Below are 12,787 nucleotides of genomic sequence, written 5' to 3'. Positions count from 1 at the left end.
AGACAGAGCAGTAACTCGGGAAGTCGATCCTAGTGTCTTGCCCTACCTTAGGACTATTGCATGCTAGTTCAGCAACATGTGGGAGGTACTAGATGGGATATGGGGTGTCTGAGTTACTGTTCCATTGCTGTGAAGAGACACCACGACCGAAGTAACTCTTGGAAAGTATTTAATTAGGCTTGTTTACACTTTCAGAGGCTTCGTCCATTATGACAGGAAGCATGGCAGCAGGGAGCATGGCGGCAGGCAGGTGTGGGGCTGGAAAAGAGCTCGCTCCCTAATGACTAAAACATTCAAATAGAGGAGGCCATGGGTTTCTTATTCAAACCACTCTTCAGTTCAGCCTCAGACAGATGTTTAGGACAAGGGCAAAAAAAGCCACACTCGTTCCCAGAATACCACAAGAACAACCTCTAGGTCACTCACTCGTATTCTCCCCTTCTGGAACCCATTAAGCTGGGCCGTCACAGTCTACGCTGCTCTCGGTCACTCTCCTCCATGCTTCTACCAGCGTGGTTCTTTCTGCCTTGCTGAAAGCATTCGGCTCCTTCCTAACCCAAAGTCTCAAAGTTCACATTTCACCAACATGGAGCATAGTTAGGCATGTCACAGAAACACCTCTTCTGGAACCAATTTCTGTCTTAGTCGCTGTTCTGTTGTTGTGAAGAGACACTGTGACCAAGACATGACAGAACGCCTGGCCACAGCCAGGTGTGGTACAGGACAGCTTCATCACGATCCTCAGGTAGACAGAGAGCCTGGGCCTCACATGGGCCTTTGAAACCACAAAGCCTGTCACACCCAGTGGCACACTTCCTCCAGTGAGGCCAGACCTATTCCAACAAAGCCCCGCCTTCTAATTCTTCTAATCATTCCAAACAGTTCGGTTCCTTGGTGTGAAGCATTCAAATCTACAGCCTATGGGAACCATTCCTACTGAAACCACCCCATGGAGTGTGGCTGATGCCCTCAGTAGGAGCTGCTTCTGTGAGCTAAAAGTCCCTCTCACCTTGTGATTGTATTTAACTTAATTCCTTCTTTACAAGTTTTCTCCTGGCGGTGCAGACCCCATACTTGAGAGCCTAAGGCAAGAGGATGCAAGTTCAAGACTTGAACGAGCTTCATAGTTATTCTAAAGCCAGCATGAGTAACTTAGTGAAATGTCTCAGAACAACAACCCAAAATAAGGTGCATGGGGATGCAGGTCAATAGAAGAGAGCTTGCCCAGCACGAACGAGATGTTAGGTTCAGTCCGCAATGAGGAGGTTGGGGTGGCAATGAGGGTGCGGAGGGGTCATCCTCAAATAGAGGATTAAAAGGAGCTTCAGTCTATAATTTGTTCATAAAAGGAAAGATAAAGAAAAAACAATAGCAGGGCAGTGATGGTGCATGCCTTTAATCCCAGCACTCGGGAGGCAGAGGCAGGCAGATCTCTGTGAGTTTGAGGCCAGCATGGTCTACAAGAGTTCCAGGAGAGGCACCAAAGCTACAAAGAAACCTTGTCTCAAAAAGAAAGAAAGGAAATAGGGAAGGGAAGGGAAGGGAAGGGAAGGGAAGGGTAAACTTAGCAGGAAGACATAAAGAAAGAAACTGCAAATACTAACATTTTCTTCACATTACCAACCAAATGGTAACTAGTAACTAGCACATGGCTTGCATGGGTGCAGCAGGGGCAGTATTTGTCTGACGTCTGTAACTCAGAATGTTATACTTTTTATTTATGCTTTTTTAACTTTTAGATTTATTTTAAGTTTGCGAGTTTTTTTACTCTCATGTATGGCTATGTATCTTGTAAATTCCTGTTGCCAGAGGAGAACAGAAGTGGGCACCAGATCTCCTGGAACTGGCGTTGGAGATGGTTGTGAGCTGCAACATGGTTGCTAGGAACCAACCCTGGATCCTCAGCAAGAGCAACAAGTGCTTTTACCAGCTGAGCATCTCTCTAGCCATGTGCTCCACTCCTTTTCTTCTCTGAGTTGGTGGTTTATCAACTTCCTCTCCAGACTTAAGAACGCTTTTGAGGAGCTAGAGGAAGGGAGCAGCACTGAAGAGCAGTGTACTGCTCACGCAGAGGACCAGGGTGTGGTTCTCTGCACCCACATCAGCACTGAAGAGCAGTGTACTGCTCATTCGGAGGACCCGGGTGTGGTTCTCTGCACCCACATCAGCCGGTTCACAATTGCTCCGGGGGATTCAACATCTCTGGTTTTCATAAACACCTGTATGGGTGTACACTCCCTCCCCACAAACACATACACATATTTAGAGTTAACACATATATGCTTTGGAGACGAAGTTCCTCTGTGTAGCCCTGGCCATTGTAGAATTCTAGAAGATCAGGCTGACCTCACAGAGAGCCAAGTGCCCCTGCCTCTGGAGTGTTTGGAGTGGTAGCATATGCTACCATATCCAGCATAAAGTAAATATTCAAAACACGATTTTCATAACATGCAGAGTAAATTAGTCCAGAGAGCGAGGTTGGATAGGGTGGGATAGCAATGGGAAAACTTCTCTGGACTTCTGTTCCCTTGTGGTTCGTGTCTTTCATGAGCCCTAGTTCCTGGTTAAAGCAGCTTTATGTGGTGTTGGGGACTGAGCCCAGCGCTTTATGCAAGCTAGACACACACTCTACCAAGTACATCCCAGCTCTTGAGGTTCCGTAAGAATTCTGTTTGGTTTTTTGAGACAGAGTCTCTCTGTGTCGCTCTGGCTGTCCTGAAACTCACTCTGTAGAGCAGGCTGGTCTCAACCTTAGAGATTCTTCTGCCTCTGCCTCCTGAATGCTGGGATTAAAAATGTGCACTTGTGACGATATTGTAATTTTATTAAGTGTTAATAACCACATGTGACTATTCTGAGTATTGTGGGATTCTAGATGATGATGATAGACTAAATGAGCTGCTAATTTTTATTTGATCCAATTTAAAGTTACATGGGTATTAAAACATAAAAAGAAGCAATGGGAAATAGTAAAAGCCAACATTTGATGTATGGTTATAATTATAATTATAGTGCCAGGTACTTAACAAAACACTTAACCATATTTTATATGATCCTTGCAAGAGTAGCAAATAAATTACTATAATCATTTTTCAGATGAGAAAATTTAGGCACAGAAATTTTCTTGGGGATGGATGACATATATTGGTGGTATATTATTTGTAGTTAATAAATAAATCTTGCCTGAAGACCAGAGGCAAAGCTAAAGCCACTAAAGGTTATTAAAGGCATGTGCCACCATGCCTGGCCCTAATGATTCAAAAAGGCCTAATAATGATAATAATAATGTAAACCAATTAAAAATAAAAAAATAAAAAGAGCAGTCAAGTCGGGTGGGAGTGGCAGAAGCAGGCCTATCTCTGTGAGTTTGAGGCCAGCCTAGTCTACAGAGCGAGTTCCAGGACAGCTAGAGAAACCCTGTCTGGAAAGACCCCCTCAAAAAAAATTAGATATTTCCTTGAGCTGTTCTCTCTCTCTCTCTCTCTCTCTCTCTCTCTCTCTCTCTCTCTCTCTCTCTTTCCTCCCCACTCCCACCCTCCCCACCCTAACTGCACAGACTGGCCCAGGCTGCTGCTGCTGCTGCTGCTGCTACTACTACTATTTAGACAGGGTCTCACCATGAGCAGCGCTGGCTGGCCCGGAACTCAGAGATCCCCTGCTTCTGTCCTGATCTCTGGGGTTAAAGGTGTGTACACCGGCTTTCCAGCTATTAAACTGGTATGTAGTTAAGGCTCAATAGATATTTTTAAGTGAATGAGAAAAATAGGATTGAGAAACAGTGGCTTGAGTTGTGGTAAAACAGCAGGCAGGAGAGAGTCCCCGTAGAGAGGCAGAAAATGGATTTTGAGATCTAAGTAAGATTTGGTTAAGGAGGAGGAATTTCGAATGCTTAGCACAGCGGTATACTGTTTAGGTGTGTGGGGTGTGTGTATATAATTCTGTTGCGTGAGTTTTCTTCCTGACAGTTCTCAGGGTTGGCAGAATTGCCTGGACCCGGTACGGTGCATCCATTCCATTTGTCGCCAATCCTGTCTGTGTCTAGGAGCCAAGCAGTCTAGACCCAACCTCGAGCTGTGTGTTCCCGCAGATCCGGGAGGCACCAAGTCAGCCCTGTCTCCCGCGTGGCCCCACTTCCCTATTCCCAAAAGTAACTTAGTCAACGTTTTGCTTCATTCTATTCTAGGATTGCACAACCTATGGCTTGAATTTTTTTCGCTTTCCAAATTCTTACACAATAGCGCAGCGGAGAATGGAGTTGCAGGTCGGCGGTTCCGGGGCTCTCCACCCTGCGTCTAGTCCTCTGCCCACACAGGCCTCCTTTCCTGGCTGGGAGGACCGTGACTGTGTGCGGGTCGAGATGCTGGGTGCCCCAGACTGGAGAGGACTCCAGCGAGGCTTCCTGGCACACCTCTGGATGAGGGTGTGTCACCATGGAGACGAGGCCGCTGCCATTGGCTGGCGCCTCCGGCCGGGGCTATAAAGCCGGGCCCGGAGCACCGAGCACTAACAGCGGCGGCCAGACTCGGGCGGTGTCGCCTGCGGAGCGGAAAGGGCAGGATCTCGGCGCGGCCGTCGGTGACACCATGGAGAACAACGAGTGAGTGTGGGTCCCGGGGACGGGACCCTCTGCCGAGTGGACGGGCTGTAGCCGAGACCTGGGAGCTTAGCGGGCTGGGCCCAGGCAAGGAGCGAGCCCGCCGCGGGGGACGCAGAGAGGCCTGGCGCGGAGCCCGGCGGCGGACTCGGGGTTCCGGAACGCTGGGGCGGGCGGGCGGGCGAGCGGGCGCGGGAATCCAGCTGCCCGGTGCCCGGAGCAGGAAGGAACAGGTTAGCGCAGTGTAGGCGACTCCTGTCGGGAACTGGTGCCTCTGTGTGTGCTGGGATGCTTGTGGAGAAGCGGGTACAGCCCTGGCCACTTCATAACACAACTTTGCATTCTAGAGGTCCAGGTAACCAGACCATAACTCTCTTGTGCTAGCCCGTAGTTCCTCCTCTAGAAGGAAAATTGCTCACTTTCCAAGACAGCCCCTCCCTTCCCTCCAAACTAGACGTCGCATTAACAAGTTGGGAATGGAGTCTTTGAAGGCTGAGAAATATTTATTGATCTGCTCAGAAGACTTCCACTCTTTTCTGTCCGAAAAACAAACAAACAAATAAACAAAACTCTCCGTTTTGCGTTGGGAATTTCCAGATTAATTCACCAGCAGAGCTGTAGGGATAACCACAGGGTCAGATGTTTTTGAGAACTGCACTGTGGCTGGATATGGCCAGTTGTCATGCCCCATTTCTTCCCGCCCTTCGGGTTGTGGTTTCATTCATTTCTTGCTATTTTTGTTGCTTGTGACTTGCTCTCTCCCTGCCCTAGCTGTTTCATCGAGGGTAACCTGTTGTGTTGCCATCCTCTTTGTCTCCTATAATTCTTCTTGTGACTGTGTGTCACAAAGACCTCCTATACCTCTAGGCTGGGCTCCTTATCCTAAAGTCTGGGGTTGCCACTGGGACTTAAGACTTTCTTGCTGGAAGAAAAAAAATTTGTTGAGGTTTTTTTAGTTGTGCTCAATTTTTATTTTTTTTTTGGGGGGGGGGTTCAAGACAGGGTTTCTCTGTAGCTTTGATGCCTGTCCTGGAACTAGCTCTTGTAGACCAGGCTGGCCTTGAACTCACAGAGATCTGCCTGCCTCTGCCTCCCGAGTGCTGGGATTAAAGGTGTGAGCCAACACCGTCCAGCTAATTGTGCTCAATATATGTTCCATGTCAAAGAGCAATCTTTAATCTTTACAGTTAGTTGTGATGGAACTGGACTTGGGACCGTGAGTGAGAAAGTTTTTTTTTTTCTTTTTCTTTTTAAACCCTTTGGTTTCTTTTTTTCTTTCTTTTTTTTTCTTTTTTCTTTTTCTTTTTTTTTTTTTTTTGTGGTTTTTCGAGACAGGGTTTCTCTGTGGTTTTTTGGAGCCTGTCCTGGAACTAGCTCTTGTAGACCAGGCTGGTCTCGAACTCACAGAGATCCGCCTCTGCCTCCCGAGTGCTGGGATTAAAGGCGTGCGCCACCACCGCCCGGGTAACCCTTTGGTTTCTTGAGACAGGATTTTTCTGTGTAGCTCTGGTGCCTGTCCTAGAACTCGATTTGTAGACGAGGCTGGCCTGGGTCTCACAGAGATACATCTGCCTCTGCCTCCCGAGTGCTGGGATTAAAGGTGTGCACCACTCCTGATTTTTTTAGCAAGTTTAACAAACATGTCCACAGGAACTAAGGCTCTTAATAGACTTCTACTAGGAGTGTTCTTATTGCTTATTAATAAGTAATAAAAATAAAAAGTTCAGGGCTGGTGACATGACTCCAAAGGTGAAGGCGGTCACTGCAAACCCTTCACGTTCTGTCCTTGGGACCCACCCACTCACACACACACACACACACACACACACACACACACGTATGCTCCAACTAAATCAAACTTTTAAATTAAAAATTAAATTTAAAAAATTTCACCTGTGCTGGGTGGTGGTGCCGCATGCCTTTAATCACTCAGGAGGTAGAGGCAGACGGATCTCTGTGAGTTTGAGGTCAGCCTGGTCTACAGAGTGAGTTCCAGGACAGACGGAGCTACCCAGAGAAATCCTGTTTCAAATCAAAACTAGAAAAAAAAAATTTTCATCCAAAGAGCTGCTTTAAGTCCTAGTTACTCTAGTGGTAGGCTGGGGTGAGAAAATTCACTGAGCCCAGGAGTTGGAGATTAGTGTAGGCAAAGTAGGGAAACTTTTTTTGTTTGTCTCAAACAAAAAAAAAAGCAAAACAAAAGGCAAGAAACTGGCCTTTGGGAAGGCCTTAATTCATTCTGAGTCCTCTCTGTGGTTTGATTCTGCATCATAACTCTGAAACCTGGTTCTATGTCTGTCACCAGGAGAGGTATGGGCCTCCAAGTGCTGGGTGCAACTTAGTGGCAGAGCCCTGCGGGGTGTGTTAATGAAACAGGCTACATTAACTTTTCTCGCGCTCTGGGATGAAGGGTGTTTCACATCAGACGGTTAGTGGACTGGTTCAAAGGAGAGATGGGGAAGTGGAGGAGTAAACAGTCCTCTGCTGTGGTAGAATACCCAGCAGGTTTTCTGCGCTAACAGCCATTTTCCTATGTACTTGAAACAGCAGGTGAGCTCACTTTGTTTCCTTCCCCCCAGATTCTCTTACGAAGATTATCAGAGCACCGCTGAGTGGCTTCGGTCTCACACTACGCATCGACCTCAAGTGGCGGTGATCTGTGGTTCTGGGTTAGGAGGTCTGACTGCTAAGTTAACTGAGGCCCAGGTCTTTGAGTACAGTGAGATACCCAACTTTCCCAAAAGCACAGGTACTGGCTGGGACTGGGAGCTGTTGGTGTGTGAAGAGACGCGATGACCGAGGAAACTCTAGGGAAAGAATGCATTTACTTTGGGGCTTTCTTTCCATGTCTGAGGTTTAGTCCATTATCATGTTGTGGGGCATGGCAGCATGCTTGACACTAGAGCCACAGACAAGAGCTACGTCCTAAGGCCAAGCCCAGCCCCAGTGACACACTTCTCCAACAAGGCCACACTTCCCTGAGTTGAATCTATGCACCTTGGGGCCATTCTTTTTTGTTTGCTTGATTGCTTTGTTTTGTTTTTTGTTTTTGGAGACAGGGTTTCTCTGGGTTGCTTTGTAGACCAGGCTGGTCTCAAACTCACAGAGCTGCCTGCCTCTGCCTCCCATTGCTGGTATTAAAGGTGAGCACCACTATCAACCGGAGTGGGGGCCATTCTTATTCAAACCACCATAATGAACTTATGTGGAATCTAATCAAGGAGATGTTTCTACTTTTGTCCTATCATTTGACTACTGTAGAATCAGAATGACTTTAGAAAGAAATTGCCCTGATTGAAATTCTACGGTGTGTGGGTATATGTTAAGGTGGTGAAATTCTATAGTATGTCCTGTGCGTGTGCTGCCTTGGTAAGATTGCTCAGCAGGAAAAGTTGCTGTAGCAAGGAGCTGCTTGTTCATTCTGGCCGCCCAGAACTGAAATAACCACACAGAAACTATTAATTAAAACACTGCTTGGGCCCATTAGCTCCAGCTTCTTATTGGCTAACTCTTATATTAATTTAACCCATTTCTATTAATCTGTATATCACCACATGGCAGTGGCTTACCGTCAAAGATTTGGCACATCTATCTCTGGCAGCAGATCCATGGCGTCTCAGACTCCGCCCTTTCTTCCAGCATTCAGTTCTGTCTTCCCCACCCTCCTAAATTCTGTCCTATCAACAGGCCAAGGCAGTTCCTTTATTTACCAATGAAAGCAAAACATAGACAGAAGGACCTCCTACACCAGTTACCTGTCCTCAGACATGATGTTCAGTCCCCAAGATCCATGTACTAAAAGGAAAGAACTGACTCCTTCCAGCTGCCTTCACACCACAACGCTCCCACGTGCGTACACACACACACACACACACACACACACACACACACCTGTTTGCACACATACTCTGTCGTGCTCTCTCCTCCAGTCCGTGGCTTCAGTGGAGGAAGCAGTATCTGAAGCCCCGGACAAGGACATGTCCATTCCCAGTGTCTCCATCACAGCGTAGATCCACATGACGACAGTAACGCTATGGCCACCACGTGGTTATGTATGCACACAGGGATTAGTATAGAGAACATGTGGTTACAGCAGCTTTGGAAAGGGACCCATATGCCCCATTATTATGGAGCTCCGACATCTCAGTGTAGCCCTGCGACCGCAGCCTGGAAACATGGGCTCAGGTTAGAAAGGCCAGGTGAAACAGGGCAAGCAAGAGTACTTGATTTTTGCTTTTTTAAAAAATTTATCTCCTTTGGTGCAAGTTTGGAAGGCCAAAGTAGGGAGGTATGGGGATAAAGAGTAGAAACGTTAAAGAGAGAAGAGCAAAGGAAAATAGTGGTGGCATCGACCGCATCTGCCACTCCTTCCAGACAAGAACCCAGTACTAAGTAATGAGTTGCTTTGAAGTTGATTGACTTACTTTTCATTTGGGGGATTTTTCAGGTATGTCAACTTGTTCTATTACTAGTATTTTCTTATGATTCTTCTTGGTTCTAGTTCCTCTTCCTGGCAGATAGATCCATTCCTTCAAGAAGTTTAGCTAGAGGACACTGTCAGATGGGGATGGTGATAACGGTTAATCTTGCTCCCTAGCCCCACGTTCTCCGCATGGGTATTGTAAGAACGAGTTGTCTGGGTCTCAGACGGACTCTTCCTCCTTGTTGGACTTTGGGATGCTGGCATAGTGAGAGTTGATTATGGGAATCCACTGATGCTGACTTAGGTTTGCACTCACTTTTGCTCCTTCACATATGCGTTTCTCTTTGACACACCATGTTTTGCTGATACTCATGGAAACCTGCCCTTTGCCAAACAGAACTGAAGGAGTAGAAGATCGGGGCATGGGAGCAGAGGGGTGGGGGAGGGGAGTGGGAGGAGAGGAGGGAAGGAAAACTGTGACCAGAAGAACGTAAAAGAAACAAACACACAAGTTTCTCCATCTTTGGAAACATCTTTTTTTTTTTTTTTTTTTTTTTTTTTTTTGGTTTTTCGAGACAGGGTTTCTCTGTGGTTTTGGAGCCTGTCCTGGAACTAGCTCTTGTAGACCAGGCTGGTCTCGAACTCACAGAGATCCGCCTGCCTCTGCCTCCCGAGTGCTGGGATTAAAGGTGTGCGCCACCACTGCCCGGCCTGGAAACATCTTTTGAAATCCTTTCTGTTGTTTTGTTAATGTTCACATCAAATATTCCGTTTGTATGATTATGACGACCCGGTAACCAGACTTCTGCTGTCCTGTGTTTAATTATATCATCTTACGTTAAACACAACGAGTGGTTTCTAGTAAGTGCCAGTGTGTGTGTTGCAGGAAAGAATGGTCACGTTTTGAGGCGGGCTCTCACTCTGCGCCCCTGGCGACCTGGAACTGACAGGGATCTGCCTGCTTCTGCCTCCTGAGTGCCATCACGCCTGCTTGTCACTTTGCTTTTCCTTTTCTGTTTGCAGTGCCGGGTCACGCTGGCCGCCTGGTGTTTGGATTCCTGAATGGCCGAGCCTGTGTGATGATGCAGGGCAGGTTCCATACCTACGAAGGCTACTCACTGTCTAAGGTGACATTCCCAGTGAGGGTTTTCCATCTTCTGGGCGTGGACACACTGGTAGTCACCAATGCAGCTGGAGGCCTCAACCCCAGCTTTGAAGTTGGAGACATCATGTTGATCCGGGATCACATAAATCTACCTGGTTTCTCTGGCCAAAACCCTCTCCGCGGCCCCAACGATGAAAGGTACGTATCTGCGCCCTTTGCTCTCGATGCAGGGGTCCAGATTTGTCCAAGAGTTGGGGAAGAAAGCCCACTGGTGCCATTTGTCTGTGTTCCAGGTTTGGCGTCCGTTTCCCTGCCATGTCTGATGCTTATGACCGGAATATGAGGCAGAAGGCTTTGAACGCCTGGAAACAAATGGGGGAGCAGCGGGAATTACAGGAAGGCACCTATGTGATGCTGGCGGGTCCCAACTTCGAGACTGTGGCGGAGAGCCGCTTGCTGAGGATGCTGGGAGCAGATGCTGTTGGTGAGAAGCGGGATTTGGCTGGCTGGGGGCTGAAGGCAAGGATCTGGTCAAATAGCGAAGGGGGGGGGGCAAGGTAATGGATCTGGGGAAGGAGGAATTGGGTTTCTGGGAACGTGGTGGACCAGCTTGAGTTTCAACAGCAACAGACATCAGCACAGCTGCCTTCTGCACCTGTGACTGGAAGTTGACCTCACATCCTGAGACGAGCACTAGAGTATAGAAACTAGTCGGGCTACTGGAGAGACGTGGTCAGCACGTGTTCCACACTCATTTAGCTGCTTTCTGAGCTTTAGTGAATTAGGAGAGTGGCGGGTGAGGAGAAGCACATGACGGTCCTCTTCTCCCTCTCCCCATCAGGCATGAGCACGGTCCCAGAAGTCATTGTCGCCCGGCATTGTGGGCTTCGCGTCTTCGGTTTCTCACTCATTACTAACAAGGTCGTCATGGATTATGCAAACCTGGAGAAGGCCAATCACAAGGAAGTCTTAGAGGCTGGGAAAGCAGCGGCACAGAAACTGGAGCAGTTCGTCTGGATCCTCATGGAGAGCATTCCGCCCCGCGAACAGGCTGCCAGCTGACTGGAGTCCACGTAGGAAAGAGGAGGATTGAGGATTCCGGCCCTTCACCTCCCCCTTGCTCTTCTTCCACCCTTCTGATGGCTGTCCCTCTTGCTCAGCTGCCTTCTCAAAACAGTCCACCTTCCAGTCATGCCCACCACACTTGGGGTGTGTGTAAGACAGTACCTTCCAGACCTGGAGACCATCCTCGCGCTCGCCTGGGCCAGTCTGGCTCCACTAAAGCATCAGAGACTAACCCAATACCTCTTGGATTTTATTTAGCACCATAATGTTTTGAGAATAAAGAGATCAAGTACTTTCTTGTTTTGTGTAATTTGGTATGAAGTTGGGGCTTAGGCAAAGATAGGCTTGAGAAACCGTGGGACCACATGTCTTGTCTGATTCTCTGATTTTCAGAAGTAGCTAAGGATGGAGAAGAGGTAGCCCAGTGGGGAGCAAGGGATGAAGGTGGAAGAACAGGGGTGTAAGGAGCAGAGTGACCACTTCTTTTAAATGTGTCCCTGTCCATCACTCTGCTTTGCTCCAGTTGCTTTCCTGAGCATCTGCATCTCAAGGCTCTCACTTCTTGTGTCTTAGCTGCCACTTTCTTATTGCATTCCTTTTTAATTTTTTCTTGTTTTTATTGTGCTATACATTTTTCTCCATTATTGCATTCTTTTTATCCTGCTAGTTTTTCAGCCATATTATTTTCCACCCCATCCTGACAATGAAGCAGCACCTACCTTTTGCTGTTTTTCACACTGCTGGCCAAGTTCTTTCCAACCCCAGCCAAGCCTGTGAAGTTGGGTCATACTCAGTTTCTCCTTCAGCACTATGTGATGGCTATTCTTGGTTTTCAACATAACTACATCTGGAATTAATTAAAACCCAAAAATAGATGGCCCAGCTGTAAGGACTTTTGCTTATTTGAAATGGAAAGGTCTGCTTCTAATCTGGACACCTTGAATTCAGATCTTGAGTTGGGAAGACACCTTTAATCTAGATCTAATCTGCACCACTCCTTCTGCTGGAGGAAGTCTATGAGGACATGAAAGAAGGAAGCTTTTGCTCCTTGCCTGCTTCTCTCTCCTTGCTAGCAAGTCCACTCCTTTACTGGCTTTACAGTCTACTTCTTCAGGATTCCAGCACATTGAAAACCAGATGAGACCTCCAGCCTCATGGACTGAGAAACTACTGGATTCTTGGACTTTTTGTTCATAGTCAGCTAGTGTTGGATAAGCCTGTAAGTCATCCATCCATCCATCCATCTATCCATCCATCCATCTATCTATACATCTATCCATCCATCCATCCATCTATTCATCCATCTATCTATCCATCCATCCATCTATCCATCCATCTATCTATCCATCCATCTATTCATCCATCTATCTATCCATCCATCTATTCATCCATCTATCCATCCATCTATCCATCCATCTATCTATACATCCATCCATCCATCTATACATCCATCCATCTATACATCCATCTATCTATACATCCATCTATCCATCCATCCATCTATATTCCATCTATCTATCTATCCATCCATCCATCCATCCATCCATCTATCCATCCATCCATCACCTTGCTTACGCGTTAAGGAAATTGCACTACCCAA

General features: G+C 47.2%; 1 protein-coding gene across 1 annotated transcript; it reads left to right on the top strand.

The window, feature by feature from the left end:
- The first annotated feature begins 4,222 nt into the window (after positions 1 to 4,222).
- Positions 4,223 to 12,451, top strand: LOC121438657 (purine nucleoside phosphorylase). Its single transcript, XM_041639010.1, has 5 exons — positions 4,223 to 4,597; positions 7,174 to 7,343; positions 10,041 to 10,320; positions 10,416 to 10,606; positions 10,964 to 12,451. The coding sequence occupies exons 1-5, from the start codon at positions 4,431 to 4,433 to the stop codon at positions 11,182 to 11,184; spliced, it is 1,029 nt and encodes a 342-aa protein (XP_041494944.1). The 5' UTR covers positions 4,223 to 4,430; the 3' UTR covers positions 11,185 to 12,451.
- The last annotated feature ends 336 nt before the right edge of the window (positions 12,452 to 12,787 follow it).

This window comes from Microtus oregoni, unplaced genomic scaffold (genome assembly GCF_018167655.1).
Source record: "Microtus oregoni isolate MIOR12 unplaced genomic scaffold, Mior012 000056F_ref0000123, whole genome shotgun sequence".
In the NCBI taxonomy this organism is placed as follows: domain Eukaryota; kingdom Metazoa; phylum Chordata; class Mammalia; order Rodentia; family Cricetidae; genus Microtus; species Microtus oregoni.
Note: the sequence above shows the minus strand (reverse complement) of the source record. Positions and strands in the feature narration are given on the sequence as shown.

Coding starts and splice junctions, on each gene's coding strand:
- LOC121438657 (XM_041639010.1), top strand. CDS start 4,431: ATGGAGACGAGGCCGCTGCCATTGGCTGGCGCCTCCGGCCGGGGCTAT. Junction 7,344..10,040: donor CAACTTTCCCAAAAGCACAG/GTACTGGCTGGG, acceptor TTCTGTTTGCAG/TGCCGGGTCACGCTGGCCGC. Junction 10,607..10,963: donor GCTGGGAGCAGATGCTGTTG/GTGAGAAGCGGG, acceptor TCTCCCCATCAG/GCATGAGCACGGTCCCAGAA.